Below are 21,235 nucleotides of genomic sequence, written 5' to 3' on the forward strand. Positions count from 1 at the left end.
TTTTTAAAAGTCAATAATCGGGAGCACACACACCTACTCTCATTGTTTACTTTGCCTGAAGAATAAACTTGACAATTGTTAGGCAGAAGAACTATGACACAAGCAAGTGAAACCACAAACATCTTCACCACAAGTATGAGTAATGCAAAGTAGTTGACATACAACAACTTTTGGTATCCGACATGCCACACAACGACTGCCGACAGAGGAGACAAACCAGTATCCGATGGATTGGCGGTATGCCAATATAAAAACCATGACAATGCGATGATTAGTTCAATGGACTTTCATATTCTTGTGTCCATGTGCATACAAAACAAATGGAACTATTTAACACCTTCTTTGGTCGCGCTTAATGGGCTTTGCTTACCCTTTTTTTAAACCGCAATACAAATGTATGGATTTATAAGAAAATCCATTTATCCATTTGACAGGACATGCCGAAGCCACCAGCCGTGGCTGACTAACCGACTTCAATGTCAAGGTTAACATTTTTAAGAAGTCAAATTAATTGTGTTTTTTTTTTTTTTTTGGATACGTGACGAAAGGATTTGTCATCAAAACCGAAATCAGAATTATACATGACAGCTCCAAACTCATTCATAATCAGGAACAATATATTATTTTGGAGTATTTTCTTTTCAAGTAATTGTCAAAAATATATCCATGTCTTTAACCTTTAACGAACGTGAATTGAATACGTCATGCGAATACTAAGCTTATAATTGAGGTCTTCGCAAATATCGTCCGTTGGATTATGATAAATAGGTATTTTAATTTTAAGGTTCGGAAAGGATGACCGGATGTTTTTTCATTTAACAATTTTTTTTTAACAAGATGTGACTTACTTTACTTTCTTAGGTTGACCAGCCGCACATTTTGAGATCTCTTCTATTTATGTTTCATAAGAAAATTGAAAATATTGGAGTTACATGGTTGCCAACTATGTTTTTAAGTAAATATAAGAAAACATGATTTAATGAAAAGTTTCAATGTTCAATAAAACTGATAATTTATTTTACTTTTCGAATAGATTTTAGCGTTTTAAATTCAAATCCGGAGTCAAAAAAAATCTGTGACGTCACGTTTTTGAGATATAAGCAGATCAAAATTAATTTATATCTTCGAAACGTGACGTCATAGATTTTTTTTTACTCTGGATTTGAATTTAAAACGCTAAAATCTATTAGAAAAGTATATTTTGGTTTACGGAAAAAATAAATTCTCAGTTTTATTGAACATTGAAACGTTTCATTATATCATTATAGCTGGCAACCATATAACCCCAATATTTTCAATTTTCTTATTAAACATAAATAGAAGAGATCTCAAAATTGTGATAAATTAAAAAAAAAATGCATGAAATAGCGTAATTAGAGGTCTTAAAGTGTGTTTTACTACATTGGCATTTTTTGGACTTTGTTTTAAAATTTTTTGATTTTTTTATAATGAATATTAATCTATGAGGCCTAAATCTTAAATCTAACTTCTTTTTGACATGATTTTAGCCCAATTTCTAGCTTATATACTGTTTTGAAAATGAAAATTCTATTTTAACGTTCATTCTTTCCGCCATTTTGGAGCCGCCATTTTGAATAAAAAAAAGTTGGCAGCCTTTTCGTATTCTCCATACTATAATCATTCAGTGTACCAAATTTCATGACTTTTCGTCCAGAAATGGCCGTGCAAATGAATTTTGTCGGAAAAAACGAAGAATGGCACCACTGTGAGCCGTCTAAAGGCGGCTACAAATCCTTTATTAAGAGCTTGTGTACGAAATTTGAAGAAGTAACAAATCTATAGTGCTAGCAAAAAAGTCCTTAGAGTACAGTGATTTTTGAGCAGCTTTAAGTGCAGTTTGAAAAAAATTAGTTTGAAGAAAAATGTATTTACAGTTTTAAAATTATTTAAATCTTTGAAAATTTTGCAACAAGCTTTAAAATTAGACCTTTCAGTATTCGTCTCGCTCTAGTCTAGTCATCTCGCAATATTATAAATCAGGCATAACACAAACTAAACGGCGAAATAATATAATTATTTTTATATTTATATTTATGTTATTTATGTTTGCAATCGAAATAATTTTTTTTCTTACATTCGGAAGCAGATATATGTTCGGATCAAAATCTTGAAAGAAGTTTAGAATCACAGATACGAGTTCACAATGAACAGTGATACCTTTTTATGAAAAAAAATTAAAAATTTATTTTTTTCGGATTTTCGAGAAAAAATCAAGGTTAACCCCTTGCCTAAAAAAATAAATTTTCAAATATTTCCTCCAGATCTATCGAGTGAGACTGAGACACCAAAAGTTTCTTCGAGTTCTGGTTGCTGAATTATGTATGTGTTTCAATAAAAGTTGTCCCAAGAAATCGTACGTATATACATAAATGGTGCTGCTAGCATACCTTTTTTTATGAATATATTAAATGTATGTTAAAAGTTGGTTTTTATTTCAGTTACAAGTAGCGAACAAAATTTAGGCACTTAAATAAGTTTTAGATAAACCAAGGAAAAATTAAAAGTTTTCAAAAAAAGTTAAATTTTCAAAAAAAAGCTTTTTATACCATTTTTGGATGTTTTTCCTAATTTTGATTTTTTTTTTTTTTTGTTTTTCCTTGGTTTATCTAAAACTTAAACGATATTTATCAATAAAATGTTCAAATAAACTCAAAAAAACTTGATTTTGCTCACAAAAAAGTTCAAAGAAGTAAGTCATTTAGACCTGCAGAAATATGGTGTTTTACTTCATCTCAAAAATTCAAACCCTCACAACAGAAAAACTGCTTGATGAATAAGTCTGAAACTTTGCATATTAATTTCAAGTATATTAAGCTTCAATAATTAAGCCTCAGTTTAATCTCACCCATAGAAATTAAATAGCGGTAAATTTTCTAAAAAAACCGTAAAAATGCCTTTTTTGATAGCTTTTCTAAATTAATCTAAAAAATAAGAAAACAATTTGTTTAACAAAGTAAACTTAATTTCTTTGTAGAGAATTGAATGAAGTTTTTAAATGTTTCCATGAATATTCTGTACAGTGATTCGTTGTTGAGATATTGATAGTCAAAGTCAAAAGTATGGTTTTTGGTTTGATGACTGATATTGCAATTAAAAAAAATCGTAAAAGATGGAATAAAGTTTTTTATTTGCATTTAAAATCAATTGCCCAAAACAGCCCGCAATACCAAATATAAATCTACAAATATTCAGTAAAAAATTGGTCACACAAAACATACATATACAAATCGTAGAAGTTTGAAACAAAATGAATCTTAAAGCAAAATAATAAGCCTTTTTAAAAATAATAATCATTTTATTAGAAAAAATTTTCCCACTTTCTTAAGAGAAAAGTAAAAACAAACAAAAATTGGAAAATTTTTGTTTTTAACAGTCCAACGATTTAGCTATTTTACCGTTAGAAAGAAAATATTTTAACATTTAATCCTAAAACTAGAAGAATAGAGCCTTTACATGCTTTTTATTTTGTCATTATGCGATCATTTTTTACTGAGATACAGCCTATCGAAAATCACTAAAAAAATCACGATTTTTTTTTGTTCCCTTAATTTTTTGGGACTCTACCATTTATCTTGATCAAATTATGAGTTTTTATTATTAGGTTTTAATTCAGAGTTTGTAAATTATTTAATCAAAATTTGTATTTATAATACAATACAAGGCAACTGTAAGATCATTTTTTTTGCTATCCCGGCTGTTAAAATAGAGGACCGCTGTCTGTATTCCAAGCATAAGTAAAATTGAGAGGTGCTTTGTAGTAGTAGCTTTGTTTAGTAAACTTAAATTTTCGAGGATGCAATTTCATCTTAAATATTTTTAAGGACCCTATGTGTTTTTGGCCATATTTCATCAAGAATCCCCATCTCAAATTTGATCAATTTTCGTGCGAAACGAAGATTTTCTAAATCTACAAAGTAAAAAAAAACTCTTTTGGAGCAAGACAATATGTTAAATGTGAGTGAAAAATTATTTCAAATTCTCCAACCATTCTAGCACAATAGATGAGAATTTAGTTGGTCAAGCTGCGAAAAATGCAAACGAAAACCTAACAAAAATTTCGTTTAAGATTTCGTTGTGCTAGTTTTGTATGAAAATGCTCGTTTCTCTTCAGCAGCATACAAAATTTCATGAGGCTAGAGGTAGGGTTGATAGATATATATTTTGACGAAACTAGTAATCGAGATGTAAAATCCCGGACTTTCCCGGACAAATAAGGACACAAAAAAGAGTACAAATCTAGGACAAAAGGAATGCATAGTTTTATAAAAACAAAAAAAAAGCGGAACAATCTTTTCAAAATTTAACTAAAAATCACATATTTAACCCTTGTTCCCGTAGCATTTTTTTCTTATTTTTTTCACAAAAAAAAAAAAATAAAAGTAAAAATCTTAGCTAATATTACAAAATTTGGAATGTACATAGTTACAGTAAAAAAAAAAATTAAAATTCCATTAAAATCCAATTGCTCAAAATTTTAAACGATTAAGAGCCAATTTTTCAATCTTCTAATAAACAGTCAGTTAACTGTTCGACGAATAAAGTTATTAGGCTCATAAACAATCAGATAAAAACATTGAATTTTTCAATCAAGAATAATTTATTCTACAGAATAACAAAAAACAAAAATTGTCAACTGTATTTTTGTTGAGATTATTCCTTAGAATAATTTTTATTCGTCTCTGAAAGAAGCAGATAGTTTTATTCTAAGGAATAAGCTATATCTGCTTGTTGAAAAATTGATTTGAATAAGTACTAAATGACTGTTTAACTGACTATTGAAAAATTGGCCCTTAGTTAAATGCTAATAGAATTTGTAGTAAGTTACTATTTAAGTTAAGAAATGGTCTTTTTGACTTAGCAACTTACTTAAGCGGCCTTATATTTTTCTTAATCGTTTAAAATTTTGCACCTTGAGTCTTACAATAAGGTACCTACTTTTATAAATAATAAAATTTGAATAAATTATTAAAATAAATTTTTGTTGGTCAAAGAATTCACTAACCAGTACCTCATACGCACATTTTTGAGTTTTGTTTATATTGGAACAGAACACAAAAAAGAATTGAGCAGATAATAGACCAAAATAAAAACGCCTCGCTTTTAATGAACTCGATTCGTTTTTTGAATAAGGAATGAATATTTTTAAGAGTAGCATACAAAAAGTGAGATTTTTAAAGGCTTCAAAAGAGTACAATCCCGGACAATTGATAGCCCTACTAACAATTTTGCTTCTATAATGCTTTACAGAAGCAACAATTGCATCTGTAAAGCTTTATAGAACCAAAATTGTTTGTCGGGAGAAACTATCCCGGACGTCCCCCACACAGCCAAAAAAGAGTACATGTCCGGGAAAACCCGGACGCATGGCAACCCTAGCTAAAGGTATAACTAAATACAACGGCCACTTTTTGCAAAAAGTGAAAAAGTGAACATTTTCAAACTCATTTTGTGATAGTTTTTCCGATCGCAAAATTTGAAATAAAGATATGCAGAAAGCTTATTTGGTTTCAAAAACAATTTTCGTAGTTATTTCCAAAAACAAATGGCGCTAGAAAGAAATAAAAAAAATTTACTTTTGTAAATTTCCCACTTTAGTTTTTTTTTTTTACTTTTTTATTTTATGTACTATTTAATTAGTAAAAAATATTACCCCCATGTCATTTAAATCAATAATTGATTATTAAATAAATTAATTAATTAAATAATTATTATTACTTAATTTTAACCAAATTCAAATATAACGACCGGAACTTATATCCCATATAAGTTAATCAGCCATAACAACAATGCTCACAAAAAAAAAATACCCCCATCCGACATGTTTTATTTTATCCATAATTCTACCATAAAAAAATGACAACTAACTTACGTCATTCAATCGAGTATCGAAATGTTATCTGTCAACAACAAAACCCTAACCCCCATCTGTCATTGGCATATTTTGTTTTAATTCAATTTTCCTCGTTGATTTTCTTTTTATTTTCACATTCTTTTCTATAATCTTTCTCTCTTTTGATATACCAGAAAAAGGAAAATATTCCCAAGAAAATAAAATTTTCTCCTACTGACAGTTCATCTCTTATCACCGTCGTGGAAAGTAATCCAGAAAGAAAGTTTCTACATATCTCCTGGTTGTCGTTGTGTGTGTCGTGTATTCCACAAGAAAAAAAAAAAAAAAGTGAAGTATAAAAATTTTTGATTTACCCAAACGAAAAGCGTCCTGTTGATCATCCACCCACCCCCTTCGTCAAAAGTGTGTGTATCATTATTCACCTAATGCAGAAGAAAATGTTGTAAAAGTTCATATCCTAGATTTTTGGTCCCCATCAAATCGAAAACAACCAAAAAAGAAACCCAATAAGAAAAAAATAAATCAATTTTTTTTTGAATAATGAATCATCACAAAATCATTGTCATGAGTAAATTACTCCAAAGAACTTGCTTATCTTCTTTAAATTACACCGCTGCCGCCGAGATTCATTCAAATAATGTTACAACAACAACGTCGTTTAGTAGGCAACAGCGGTTGTCTTTGTCGTCATCTCAAATACAATCGATTCCGTTAAGGAATTCGGATTCTATGACGACAGCATTTGCTTGCAAGAGATTCTATTCGAAATTCTCATCCCAACAACATCCAACAACTTCGTTGGGAGCTGTTCCTCCGCTGTGCGAGGAGAAGGCCTACGAATTGGTGTTGGCTTTGAAAGATGCCGAGAGGTCATCGTTGAAGATGGCTTTGGACAAGTATGATGCTTTGAAACTCAAAGAAGGGTTTGAGGGTAAGTTAGCATGGTTAGCTTTAAAAGCATGTTTAAAAAAGGGGGGTTTGTTTACATCTTTCTTTTTTGTGGTGTCTTGGTGTGTGTCTTTTCTGTATTCTATCATAGTTTTTCCAATCACTTTTGTCTTTGACTTGCTTAGCGCACCTTAATTAGTTTGTATAAGCGTGCCTCTGGAATGAATCATGTTCTCTAGATACCTCTTTTTTTTAGATTGAAATGAAATCATCTCTAAATTTTGTGATTTACTCACATGAAGTGGGTGAGTTGTTGGGTGAGTGGGTGGGTGGGAGAGTTGGATAAACATCCTCGCTTGGTTTATGACTTCGTTTTTTGAGGAATTGGGATTGAGAATCAGGGGCGTATACAGGTTTACTTCTTGGGGGGGGGGGGGGGGTCATGCCGAAATTTAGTTTAGAAAAGTTTTGAAAGAATAGAAAATGTAGTTGAATTGAATTGTCAGTTTTAAGAACGGAATAAGTCCATTTTGCTAAAACGCAAAAAGCTGAATAGCTTCTATACTTTACTGTTTTCAGATGTTTGACCTCCAAATAAAATAAAGATGATATGGATTTGAGTCGAATGAGATCAAAATTTTATTTCTATCGGTTTCTGGTAGACGGGTATAACGGTTTAAAAACGTTGGACTTATTCCGTTCTTAAAACTTTCCGTATGAAAATAGAATGGGCAAGTTTGTATGGAACGTGGACGTTACGCGGCCAGGAATGAATTTGTAATTTTTTGATTTAAATAAGTCTTAAATATATTGTGCAGAAGTTTTATCCTTGTGACGTTCTTCAAAAACGGATAAAATGCATTTTTGCATTTAACACTTTTTATAGATTGTCTCTATGTTATAACTTTAATGTGTATTTTAAGTGCAAAATATGATACTTTGTCATTTTCACTGAGCCTAAAGACCTTTATTTCGATTATCCAACCTCTAGAACCCAAACCATAAGCATTTTAAAACAACAATTTTAACCTATTTTGAGTGTTTTGTTGTTTAATTTTTTGCTAGTTTGAATTGTTTGAAAACTCGAACAAAATCTTGAAGTGGTTGTCTTAAAAATCTTATAATATGAGTTCTATTAGTCGGATTTTCAAGATTAATGTCTTCAGACTCAGGGAAAATGACAGAGCATCATATTTCATGGTCGAAATAAAAATATTATTTAATTTGTCTTTCATACATTGAACAGTGCATTAATCATACTAATATTGCAATATCTTGCATTCTTAACGCAATACAGCAAAACGTCCATTGTAAAAATTTTTCCTAAGTTATAGTTCTTTCATTTGATACAAATTTTATTAATGGCCGCTCAACGTCCAAAATGCCCATTCTCCTTTCACCCAAAAGCCAAATTTTGAATGAAATAAACATATAATTTATTTAAAACAAAAGTGTTAATGATAGCAATCGATTAACTATTGATAGAGTTTGAGTAATCAAAACAAAAATGTGTTATACATAGTAAAGCAAAAATTTTTGTTGTGGTCTATTTTTTACTTGAGTAAAACAAAAAATGGGAAAATAAGATAGGTTCGAATGGTTATTCTTAGAAAATTTTAACTTGTGTTTTTATTTAGAGCAATGCATATGACTATCTCAGCCCGAAAAAAAAAATACCGTTAAAAAAGCAAAAAACCTCAACAAATCGCTTTTCTTGACTTTTTTCATGTTTTTTTTGGACTGTTTTGGTATGGAATTTTTTTTTTTTTTTTCAATTTTTAGAAAACATTTTCCCGATATTAAATTTCATTCTTTACAACAAGTTTTTAAACCAATTTATCAAAACTATGCTTTGTTTACGAGATATATTGAAAAAATGGGGCTTTTGCACCTATCTTCAATTTCGACCTTCTCTATTAATAGCACTCCGCGGTTTTATCTTCTCTTAAAACTACGGTGACCATCCGTCCCGGGACTGTCCCGTCTTTCTATAGCTTGTCCCGGGTTTTTATTTAAGAAACCTGGGACGTATAAGAAACGCGTATTTTGTAGTTTGTCCCGTGACTGTCCCGTATTTCCACATTCTCAGATTTTTCTATTCTAAATGTTACGAGTAATTACTTTGTACGAAAAACAAGAAAACTGTGGTTGGAAAATAATAGTTTTTCTAACTTTTCGAATAGAAGCTTTAGTTTTTAAAATTTTTTGTCAACTATTTAGTTCCAGCTTGTTTTTGCAAGGTTGAAAAACTACACCAGAAAAAAAAACTTTTTGAAAACTGAACAACATTATGAAAGAGGAAAGAACCCAGCTAAATTTCAAAACGTTTAAGGACATATTAAAAGTTGAAAAAATAAAATTAAAATGTTAATTTTCACTAAAAAATACTTTTTTTTAGAAGTTATTAACAGGTACCTTTTATAAAACCATTTTCTTGATTTCTGACTTTCTCGTAAACGACTTAAATGATTTCAACGAAAATTTGTTCCCAAAAATCGTTTAAGAAATCTTGATATTAAAATTATAAAAAAATTATGAAAACTCATCTTATTATTATTTTTTGGAAAAACCAATATTTTCAAAACGATCCAACGAATTTTGTATTTTGTTTTGCTTCTAGAAATATGGTCACCGTACTTATAACCCATTTAACGTTTTATGCAATTAAAACCCGTAAACTTCTTAGTTAAGACATAATCAGTAGCCTGAAATCCTGGATTTATTCAGTTTTTCAAACTTATACAATTTTTAAAGCCCTGTAACTTCGACACCCAAAATTTTGTTTTTGTTTTTTCATTTTATAAGATTTGTCTACGCCTATTGATAACATTTGCATCAAAAAGTCATTTTCAAAAAAATTGGACTTATTCCGTTCTTAAAACTGACGATTCAATTACAAATATTAAAATTTGTTCGTTTCGCATTTAGAATCGGACAGTTCCAGAGTATTCTTGGAATTACCAAACAAAAAAAATTTAATAGCTGCGTTCCTTTGGGAATATTTATCTACTGCTTACTACTTAAAGCTGCTTTGAACTACTTTTTCAATATAGCAAAAGTAGTTTTAAGTAGGTACTAAACAGTAGATAAATAATCCCAAAAGAACGAATAGTGGTAACTTTTGAATTAAATTCTTCCTAACCTTAGGTAAATCAACAGTAAAGTTTTGTAAAAAAAAACTTGCATTTAAAAATAAAATTTTTAAAAAATTTTGTTTTTAAAGTTGTATGCGAATTTTATTACTTTAATAACGAAGGGTACAGTTTTCATACAAGAAATTAGAATTCAATGCAGTTTCCATAAATTCCAAATTTATGGCGTAACAGAAAAAATTAAACAAAATTATGCTAGTTTTTAAGGTAGATATTTTGGAAATTTCAAACGGAAATATTAATTTTCAGCGAAATACTTTAGATCACTTATTGAGTATTTTAAAAAATTCGGCTCTGATTTCATCAGCTTTCAGGTATTTATCAGCGGTTAACAATATAAAACGCATTGAGTTATATTTGAGTCTTTATATTTGAAATTGGTATAAGTCCATGTAAAAAAACGACTAAATTGACTTTCAAACAAACCGTTATTGAACCGCATCTTTTTTCTTAAATAAAATATTGCATCCACTAGATGTGTGAGTTGCTCCACTTTGTATTTTTATAAAAAAAAACGTTAAACTGTAGTGTTTGATTAAAAAATTGACATTTTTTGAAAAGCATGGAAAATGTGACTAATACCACTTTCAAATATAACGACTTATTTATTAGATTTTCTTAAATTTGTTCTTGAAGGTTATTTTAAGTTAACTTAGCTTGCTTTAATATTTAATTTGCCTTTAGACAAGATTGGTTCTTATCGGTTTACCATTGACGATTAACAAATCGATAGTTAAAAAATATAAGAGAGTTAACTAATCTAGGACAAAATACTATTATATTTTGTAAGCAAACAAAATTCACAAATTTGATCAGACTAATGTATTGAACTGAAACATTGCCTTGACGAATGTCATCAACAAAATTGACCTTGTCAATCAGTAGGTACACATATTTATTAACAAAATGAGTTTTTGAGAATTGATCCGCTTATTTATATAGGCAAGAGTTGCTCTAAATTTATGTTTATGATACCAAATGAAGGAGAATACACAGCTTATTCTTATTTGACCAAAACTCAAAAAGTGCAATTTTATGACTTAGATTTTTAATACCTGGCAAAGATTTAATGATCATTAATCAGCGTTGCTCATATATGGAAACTCTTTAAAAGCACGTAAAAGATAAGAATGGATTATAGATATGGCTGATTTTTGTATTTGCTGATAAGCTGCGATTTTCCCTTAAGAGATGTTTTGTGTGTTGTGTACCTACTCAATTCAATTTCTTTTTAAATTTCTTTTTAATACTTGTTCGGACTTTAAATCTGTACAAAACTCTACAACAGAGCTTAACTTGAAGTCTAATCCTAATCCAGCATTTTCGCTAAAAATATGACCACATCCCCAAAATATGGTAAAATAGTTGGCTTCGTTTCAATACCAAAAAATTCTTTTCACTTTTCATTTTCATTCATGTTCTAAAACTTCGATATTTTGAAAATTATCTTACTCCAAAGAATTTAGTATCACATAACAATTTCTTGTTTAAGTTTTGAGTTCTTGTCACGGGGTCATAAAAACCCTTCCCCCCCCCCCCCCTTGTATACGCAGTTGAACTGAGTAAACATCCTCGCTCGGTTTATGACTTCTTTTTTTGAGGAATTGGGATTGAGGATTCGATAATATTTGTTACTTCTTCTTCTTGAATACAGGGTTTTGTGTTTAAATATTTACGATTCACAGAAGCTTCTCTCTTCTTCCGTTTACACCTGCGTCTCTTGTTCTCTCCTCTCTCCTCGGTGCGGTTCCCTTCTATTTTGCTATGCTTCTCTGGAACTTTTAGAGTTTTGTGGATGTACGCAACAGTGTGTAGCCTGTCGCTGTCGGTATCAGGAAATGGCATTGAAATGAAAAGGAAGTTACTGACTAACGATGCTGTGGTTGAGGAGTTGATGGCGGTGAAAGACGACGACGACGATGTTGGCGTTTGTGGAATTGCCGCGCGTAAAATGAATGTGCTTTCGTATTCAATTATCGTCGTCGTTGTCTTAGTCGACGTCTTTGTCCTGCATAAATGGAACACCATCTGGTGCGAAGGAAGGATGTTTTTTTTCGAGTTGAGTGGAGAGAGAAAGAAACTCATCTCATGATGTATGTATGATTTTGTTTGATGAAGAAATTTTGCTCCAAATGTGTCTTGATAGGCGGAGGAAGGAATGAAGCGAGTTAAAAGAAGTAGATTTTATGTTTGTTACCTGCAATTCGAACCACCTTTTTTTGTAAAGGAAAAAAGGAAGAAAAGTTCATTTGCTCTTTGAATGATGATTCATTAAACGAATTTTAAAGGCTTCATTGGTAATAAAGTAAGGAGAAAAAGGGGAAGTAGGTATCTACCTGGCTATTCTATTTCATGTTAAATGATCGTAAAGGATTTATTTTGGCAATTCTTTAAAAATGTGTAATCATTTAAGCCTGCTTGGTGTCTGTTATCGAGTAAGGATGTTTGATTATTGGAATAGGATTGAAGAATTGAACGTGTCAATCAGATTACATTGTCAGTCGTAAAGAAGAAGCAGATACAAAAACTTCTGAAACAAGTGCAAACCCCAGTTGGAGTCAGAAATTAAACAATTAAAACCGGAAGGTCTATCGAGCGACGTTTCTAAAGTCAACCCGGTGAAACCCACATGTGGATCCCTTAAGACAAGTAAAAGAGTGAGAAAATCATGAAAATCGTCCGTAAAAAAACTAAAAACATTTCAAACAGTTCACTGATACCTTGGTTGCAAACAGAAGAAGCTCTATCTCAGTTATGCCAAATTTCCAACGTACACTATAGCAAAATCTTTGGTGCCAACTTGTTTGGAAGTTTTAGCTACTTGCTCGTTGACACAATTAACGCGTAGGGTGCCGTTTTAATACGATTATTCCCCAGAGTCACACAAATTTGCAAAGTTGTTATCTATATAAAAGGTAACAACTCACAATAATCTTAACAAAGGATAAATTATTTTTGTGACTCTTACAAGTAATGACTGAAGGACAAAATTGGGATGCGAATATCATGAAACTTTTAAGGAAAAGAACCATTCACTAAGACATATACCTACATAGAATTTAGAAGAGCACATTTTCCCAACACCTTTTGGTAGCATTAAAAGGAATTAGGCATATCCTGATTTCCTCCTCAATGTTAAGCCTCGAAATCAATAGCTCCGTGAAGCCAGAACTGCGACCACAAAATGTTTGAACCCAATGTTTGTACACGCTTCAAAACAATTTTGGAGCACTTTTTTTATAGGAAGTCTGAAAAATCGTCAAATGATCAAATGGATCAAATTTTGAGACGGATAATACCAATTGCAATCGTTCTTCCAACTCGATTTATAGATTTATACGAAATATTATCGGTTTTCCATCCTCCGTTTAGGAGCAATTCAAAAAAGAAATTTTGCACTGAAAAAAAACCCTAAAAATAAATTTTTTTTCACTGCTTTCATTTGTCCACCTCGAGTTCTTTACATATACCTACGTTTAAAAGATAACCAAAACTTACACTGAAAAATTCAAAAGTCCTCAAAATTACCCAAAAAAACGTTTCAAACATTTTAGCACTTAAACTTAAGCCGTATGTTAAAAAAAAATAAAAACTCTTAATTGCATGTATAAAAAATAGAAACAACATCATCCAACCAATTTTTTATATTTTTAATTTTTATGAGTGGTGGTGTTTTTTTTTTTTGCTTATGAAAGGAAAGCAAATTATGAGCTCTGTTGAAGCCCCACAATCAAAATTTTGACTTTACAACCATTTAATTTTTTAGTAAGTGAATCGTCATTAATTTAGAGGAAACTAAACAAGTCACTGTGGTGTATGTGTAACTTTTATTGGGAATCTTGATGGCTTTTGAATTTGTCACTACAAAATTTTTTTTAATATCTTCTAAACGTAGGGTGGACAATCGATGATTTTTGGGTTTGCATCCATTCCTCAACGTGGACAAATGATTGCCGTTTGAATATTTGAAAAAAAAAAAAAAAAATTGGGGATTTAAGAAAAAAATTATAAAAGTTGAATATTTCCTAAACAGAGGGTGGACAAATGATTGTTTTTGAAATTATCAAGAACTAGAGCTGAACACACGATTGCAATTTAAAATTTTGAAAACAAAAATTATTTGGGTATTTCAACGGACTTCAAATTTTTCAGTGCAAAATTTAGTTTTTTCAATATATTCTAAACGTAATGTGTGACAATGATAATTTTTTGAATGTTTCCTAAATGGGGCGTAGACAAAAGATAATTTTTAGTATTTTTAAAGAACTCAAGGTGAACAAACGATTGCAATTGATTTTATACGTCTATCTCCAAATTCGATTGTTTAAGGCAATTTTTCAGACTTCCTATAAATAAAATGGTTTGCTCTAAATTTTTTTGAAGGGTGGTTCAAAAATTTTTAGGTCGCAGTTCTGGCTTTACAGAGCTTAATGTCAAAAAAGATAAACGAGAGTTTTTTTTAATAAAATCTATATTTTTTATTTGTTGATCAACGAGTTGATGATTTTTTTCATCAACAAATCGAAAGGTACCTTCTTGATAGGTTTTTTAAGCTTCTTCTTGATAGTTTCTTGAGATTGATACAAATAATAGCTTTGTTTAATTTTCATCGTGATCCAGATCAGATCATTATATTAAACCTCAGTTATAGCTTTCAGTAAAATCCATCAGTAAAAATTGAAACATCATTAATCTGAAATGTTTTACTGATGAGCGTTTATAGCAATCAGAAAATGTATGTCATTAAAATAAATGCTTATTTGACAAACAATTTTGTTACTGACCATTGATCATTGCATCAGTAATTTGTTTAATGATGGCACCGGAACATTAAAAAAAAGGAACGCCATCAGTAAAACGAAATGGAATTTTGTTTGGCATTTGGCAGTCAGCTGTTCAGTAAAATGAAATTTCATCAGTAAAATTTATAAAATGAATTTGTGTATAAAATTTAACAAAAAATGCATTGATTCTTTTTGAAAAAAATTAGTGGAAATATGTTTTCAATTTATTTCATCAAAATTTTCCACAAAATATAAGATTAAAGTATTCAAAATGGCAAAACTAAATTTTTACTGATGGATTTTACTGATAGCTATAACTGAGCCCTTAATAAGCGCTACAACAAAAACTATTCTTCAAAAGAAATAAATCTCTTTTGAGTGCAAACATTTAAATATTTAATCCAATTCCATAATCATTAATTTTAATTTTTTCTGCAGAAAAGAAGCTAATAAAATTAAAATATGTACTACATCTTTTTAATTTGTATTACATCAAATTGTACAATCCTTATTCGTTGTTCAACAACTCTTGCTAATATCCTTTCGTACAAAATTTAATTCATTTTCCTTTTCATTAGAATTTCACCGTCAACAATTAGAAGAGAAGACTCCGACACGGTGGACTACGATGTGGACGTGAAGAAAAAAAAAAGTTCTTTACAAAAAAAAAAAAAATTTGCATAAAATTACAAAATCGTATTCTCCTCGCTCAAATCATTTTGCTTCGTTCCTTATTCAGTTTCATAGAAAATTGCTACTCTTTGAACTGTCTTCAGTGTGCGCAGCAAAGTGCAATAAAATTACATTTTAATCAGGATAACCTTTTGATGCATCCAAGCAAAGGATACGATGCATAAATTAAAATCATATTGGAAGCTTTTTACTTATGGCTTCTTAGTTATAGGATAAATTCTACTAACTATATTATATTGAGAATGGAAACTAATTGCGAGTAAAAGTCAAAGGTCGAAGGTATTCTAGAAGGGAAAAACGAAACTATTTTTTTTTTTTTTTTTTGTTGAAAGAAAAACAGAAGTTTTGAAAGTTGAACAAATTCTTGGAACTTTGTGCATATTCACTTAAAGGATGTGATTTTTCACTTGAACAAACTTTGAGTGGAAAAGTAGTCAAAAGTGAATATGAAGTTTTGATTGCACAAGCAACAAGCTTAAAAGAAGGAATTTAAGGAATGTTAATGCAGATAAATCCAAATAAAGTTCTTTTTTGTTGTCTTTAGTTGATTACGATGTGGTTTTTTTTTGTAGAAACATTCCTTGATGCCAGGATAAATATTTAGACAAGGATGGGAGTTCAAAATTTCACTTCAATCGTTTAAAAGAGAATTTTTATGAGACGTTGGTAAGTGTCTTCTTTGCTATTTCGATTTTACAAAGATCCTCAACCTTCAAAAGTGTTTGAAAAAAATGTTTTTCAGATTGTTGATTATCACTAATTCATTTAAAGCTAAAAAACTAAACCCTTGCTTAAGGACCATGACATGATTCAATTCATTAGCTTAATTTAAAGATTTTTAAAAGCATGTTTCTTGGAAGATTCAACTTCATCACGAAACCCAAACAAAAAAAAAGTCGTTTCATGCTAAAATACTATTGACTTTAATTACAACATGCCATTCTTTCAATCTCAATTGTTTTTATCTGGATAAACTTGCAACGTGCAAACTTGCATCTAAATAACTGATAAAAAAATAAAAGTATTTACATCTACACTCCATTTATTATTCAGAATGTACCCGAATTCCGAGCATCTGTTTTTTTTGTGTTTTCTTTTTTTTTGTGAAATTTTATGTAAATTGCAGGGAGGAAAACAAAACGTGCTACATTATTTTTTTATTCAAACTTTCAGTAAAATGTGCAAATGATGATACTGTTTTCGTCTGTTGCTGTCGATGATGTTTGGGGTTAGTCAGTGCATTCATCGGAAGTTATTCATGAAATATTTTTATAAACAACTGATTTTTTTTTTGTTTGAATTCTAGAAAATAGACAATTTATAAAATTTGTTTGTTTTGTTTTTCATCAGAAATAAAAAAAAAAAAAAACAGATAAATGCAATAAAGGTGAATTCGTGCACTGGATAAATATTTATTAAAAACTTTTGTAAGAAGGTCACAGAAAAATACGTCTTCTTGTATTTCTTTGGATAGGAAAAAGTTTTTGAATTTAAAAGTTTACAAAACTTTATTTCTCTTTCTACCGAATTTAGTAGACACTTTTTTTTTTAATCTGTTTTCATTTAAATTTCAATATAATCTAAATGATCGGAAATGTAAATTTGCTTTATTTTGAATTGGATTCGTAAAAATAGTCACCACCTATTATTTTTATTTTGACGTCTTTTTCTAAAAATTGACTTTCTTCGTCAAAATTATTGTTTTATTACCAGTTCTTATACCGAACAATATTCAAAACATTGCCAGCAACCAGAAAAGACATTTCTTTTTATTGTAATGGAAACGTTGAAAGAGATTGAATAGCCAGATAGAGTTCTTAAAGGAATAAGCTGTAAAGTGGACTCAATGCTCTGCTAAAAAATTATTTCTTTTTTAAGTCTAGGAAATCTTTTTGTATAATTCACTTAATTTATAGCCTGTTTCGATTTTGACCAGCAAAAATGAGATAAATTCCCATACAAATTTTGAAACCTTATTTGGATGAAATTACCTAGGAAATTAAGTGTTTTTTTTTTTTTGTTTAAATGAGGTAAAAATTATATGGTTTCAAAATCTAAATCTAAAAAAAAAAAACAAAAAAAAAAAAAAAAAATAATGGTACAAATTAACTTTTCGGGCTTAATGATCTTTAAAATAATGTTCAAAAAAATCTTTATTATAACAAAAAGTACGGCAAGAGCCGAAATCCGTAAAAGTTGAAATAATTGACTATCGACATTTAACCCTTAACTATAGTGGTGAAAATTTGTGGTGTTTTGAAATGATAAAATAAAATACAAAATTGAATTTTTTTATAAATTTTGTTTTTAAGCATCAAAAGATAACAATTTAAAAAAAAATAAAAAAATAAAAAAAAAAAAGAGAAAATTCATTTTCAACGGTTTTTATTAACTTTTTAAAAGTTGATGTGGGTCCCCTGGACCCACCACTATAGTTAAGGGTTAAAAGAGTAAATATCACAATCGGATTGTCTCAGTCCCGATTTCAAGTTACTTATTTACTCAATTTAATGTTCAAACATATCAATTTTTTGGGTCGAAGCGTGAGTACTTTCAATATTTAAATGAATCTTCTATAATGACAATATTTATGCATTCACAAACAATATTTGCTTGTGAGATAAAAACACGAAGTTCCTTTTCATTTAGTTCAACTTTTACCATACTGATAAAACCGAATCAATTCATAGATAATATGTTCGCTTGTCATAAATTTTATGACGTAAAATGTAAACAAACATTATAAAATTATCTTATAAGAAAGATATATAAATATATGTACATCTAAATTACATATGTTTTACTTAGGGTAAAGTCGGGTGATATGGCACCACGGGTGATATGGCACCCTTTCAATATCTCCCACTTAATGACTTCTTTTCAAAGCAAAAACAGGAAAATATAATTCAGTCTGACGTAAGCTTTCAGTGGATGCATTCGGATCCGCAGTAACCATTGCCACTTAAATTTAAAAAATGGACAAACAAAAAAGTGAGTTCAATTTGAGCGAAAATTTTTTTTGTGTAAAATTGTTGTAGGTGTGGTTCCAAAAGTATTTGACGCCGAGGGTTCATTTTAACACAAAAAGAACGATAACGGTTTTATTTTTGTGTTTGCTCATTGCAATAACTAAGCAAACGTGATTATTCGTGTCATTTGAGGGAAACAGAAGTGTAGTCAAATGGGGGATATGGCACCCAAAAACCTCGGGATATATGGCACCGGTGCCATTTCCCCCGCATATACTTTTGAACCTATTTATATCTCAACTGACAATTGTATTTACAAAAAATTTCAGCAAACCAGGCCAAAAGGACTAAAACCCAGATCAGCCGGTGTAGCCGCTGAATGTCAAAATGTCAAAAAAGCAGGACCTTAGCCTTTCGCGATTCCCTTCACACTTAACTACCTTAAAAAGTCTTCCTAAATGACCAAAACCTAAAAGTTTTCCAAATAGCTTTCAGATTGGCTGAAAAGTGTGGAATAAGGCAGTAATCATAATGTCACTTTTGTCCTCATGAGTCGTGTACGTCTTTCAACAACACATGCAACAAGTGTCACAAAAAAATATCAAGAAGAAATAGGGTGCCATATTACCCTCGATTAGGTGCCATATCACCCTCCATTTTTTCAATCATGTTTTTTTTAATGATTTTTATTTTTGCAAAAAATTACAAGAAATTATCTTTGAATTACACTTATGTACCTATTTTGTATTTAAGAAATAGTTTTAAAATAAATCTGCTTTTGTTTGAAGTAGATATCTTCTTTATTTCGCAAGTTATAACGAAAAACGAAAATGGGTGCCATATCCCCCGACTTTACCCTATAACTAATAAGTAAGACTTTATCTTTATAACAGTTCTTTAAAAAAAAAAAGAAGATATTTTCATTGATAACAGGTGGTCATCTTTTTTATTAATTTTTAAAATTATACGAGTGATTGATATTTTATAAGTATCAATAAAAAAAAAGATGAAATATCTTATCAACTAAAATATCTTATCAACTAAAATATCTTATCAACAATTTTTTGCTTTCTTTCAAAAAGGATTTGGATTGATAGTTTTGATTTGTTTAAGATTAGGGTGCACTTGACATACAATTATTGTTAACTCGATAAGAAAATAGAACTTTTTTATCTTTTAATTTACAGTACATATGGTAGAAGGGGGAGCATTTGCCAGCATTTAGGAAAAATTGACTTGACGCAAAGTTTTTACGTTTGTTTTAATTTTTGACGTGATAATGTCTTATAAATCGATGAACCATGGCAGCCACCACAAAAAAGTGACGCCATTTTCTAACGTTACACTCTCGCACTTTCGCAGTGCGGCAAAAAATTTAAATTAAAAATAACCTATTAGAGATACAAAAATCTCCTATAGCTTATTTGAAAGATAATAACCTAAAGCTTAATCCAAATGAAGGATTTTTAAAAATTCCGTCATTTAATAGGGTAAACAGGGGTAAAACAGAAAGATGACATTTGGGCTTAAATCTAAACGCGTGGTCGTAGAGAGTTGATTCTTTTTGCTATAGATAAAGGAGACTGATTTAAGGATAACTGCATTTAAGAAAAAATTCTGAAAAAGGTGCCAGGTGAAAGATGAAAGAAAAAAAATTAGGCGTCTAATACGGATTTTTTTCCAACACTCTGCGTTTCGAAATAAGAATTTTTGAAAAATACCTACTTTTTTAGGGGTATTTTTAGGTAGTTTTTGATTTTTAGCTTTTTTTTTTGAGCGTTCAAAAAATTTCAAGTAATATAGAACATGTAGGGCTGATGCGCATACATGTGCAAAAAATTGGAATCGATAAAAGAGTTTTGACAGAATACGGAGAAAAATAAGTTTTTAAAAAACAGGTTTTTTGGCCGTTTTTAACCGATTTTCATCGTTTTTTATTTTTATCTTTTTTTCTTTAATAGATTAAGGAATATTATATATGGAGTAATGATAGACCATATCCACGACTATATGTGTGCGAAATTTCAATCATTTTTGTAAACACAATTTTGAGATAACGGTAAAATAAAATTTTAGAATTCAACAGGTTATAACTTTTTACCAAGAGCAGATAGGAATTTGATTAAACATTTATGAGCATCCTGATACAATTACCTTTCATTTGGTATATCACACATAACGCTAATAACTACAAGCCACACAATGTTAAATCAAGAAACTTGCGAAAAACCTCAAACCACCAGTGGAGATCTGTTGTGCCATTAACAGCAACCAGTGTGGGAAGTACCTTAATGTCAGTCTGGAAATTCCACATGGTTGACTTTAAAAAATTCTAACTTCTCTTGTAGGCATCTTTGAAATGAGATTGATACGTCATTTGAAAGGTGAAACAATAAGCTTCCACATGATATAAAATTTTTTATAGATTGTTAAGGAAAAAATTCATTTAATAGCATGAGAACATAGAAACAAATGTTTTTTTTGCTTTTTTTGATGAAATTTCATCGAGTTTAAAAAATTCTAGCTCTTTTTGTAGATGTCTCATAGACTTGATCTATATATATATTTTTAGCTAAGATAATAAGCTTTCAGATTGTTAAAAAAAATTTAATAGCGTGAGAAGATAAATTTACATGTTTTTGATATTTGATCGAGTTCAAAAAATTCTAGCTCTCTTTGTAGATGTCTAATAGACATGATCTTTATATATATTTTGAGCTTAAGCAATAAGCTTTCAGGTAGTATAAAATTTATTATAGGTTGTTATATCAAAAAAATGAATTTTTGGGTGAAGTGATTTTTTCACTTTTTTCATAAGAAATGATTGTTTTCAATAAATTATTTTAATAATTTTTGCTCATTGTAAAAATTTACAAA

General features: G+C 29.8%; 2 protein-coding genes across 4 annotated transcripts in view; one reads left to right on the forward strand and one right to left on the reverse strand.

Moving 5' to 3' along the window:
- The window catches only part of LOC129917127 (probable chitinase 10), a 79,522-nt gene that overhangs the window by 21,749 nt on the left and 36,538 nt on the right, over positions 1–21,235 (reverse strand). The window lies entirely within an intron of this gene.
- The window catches only part of LOC129917129 (transmembrane protein 65), a 74,547-nt gene continuing 59,238 nt past the window's right edge, over positions 5,927–21,235 (forward strand). The window contains exon 1 of one of the 2 annotated variants that reach the window (XM_055997495.1): positions 5,927–6,803. In XM_055997495.1, the coding sequence (XP_055853470.1) occupies positions 6,413–6,803 (391 nt within the window). In that variant the 5' untranslated portion in view covers positions 5,927–6,412. The remainder of the gene's footprint in view (positions 6,804–21,235) is intronic. The other variant, XM_055997494.1, reaches the window with a different exon arrangement.

This window comes from Episyrphus balteatus, chromosome 3, assembly GCF_945859705.1.
Source record: "Episyrphus balteatus chromosome 3, idEpiBalt1.1, whole genome shotgun sequence".
In the NCBI taxonomy this organism is placed as follows: Eukaryota; Metazoa; Arthropoda; class Insecta; order Diptera; family Syrphidae; genus Episyrphus; species Episyrphus balteatus.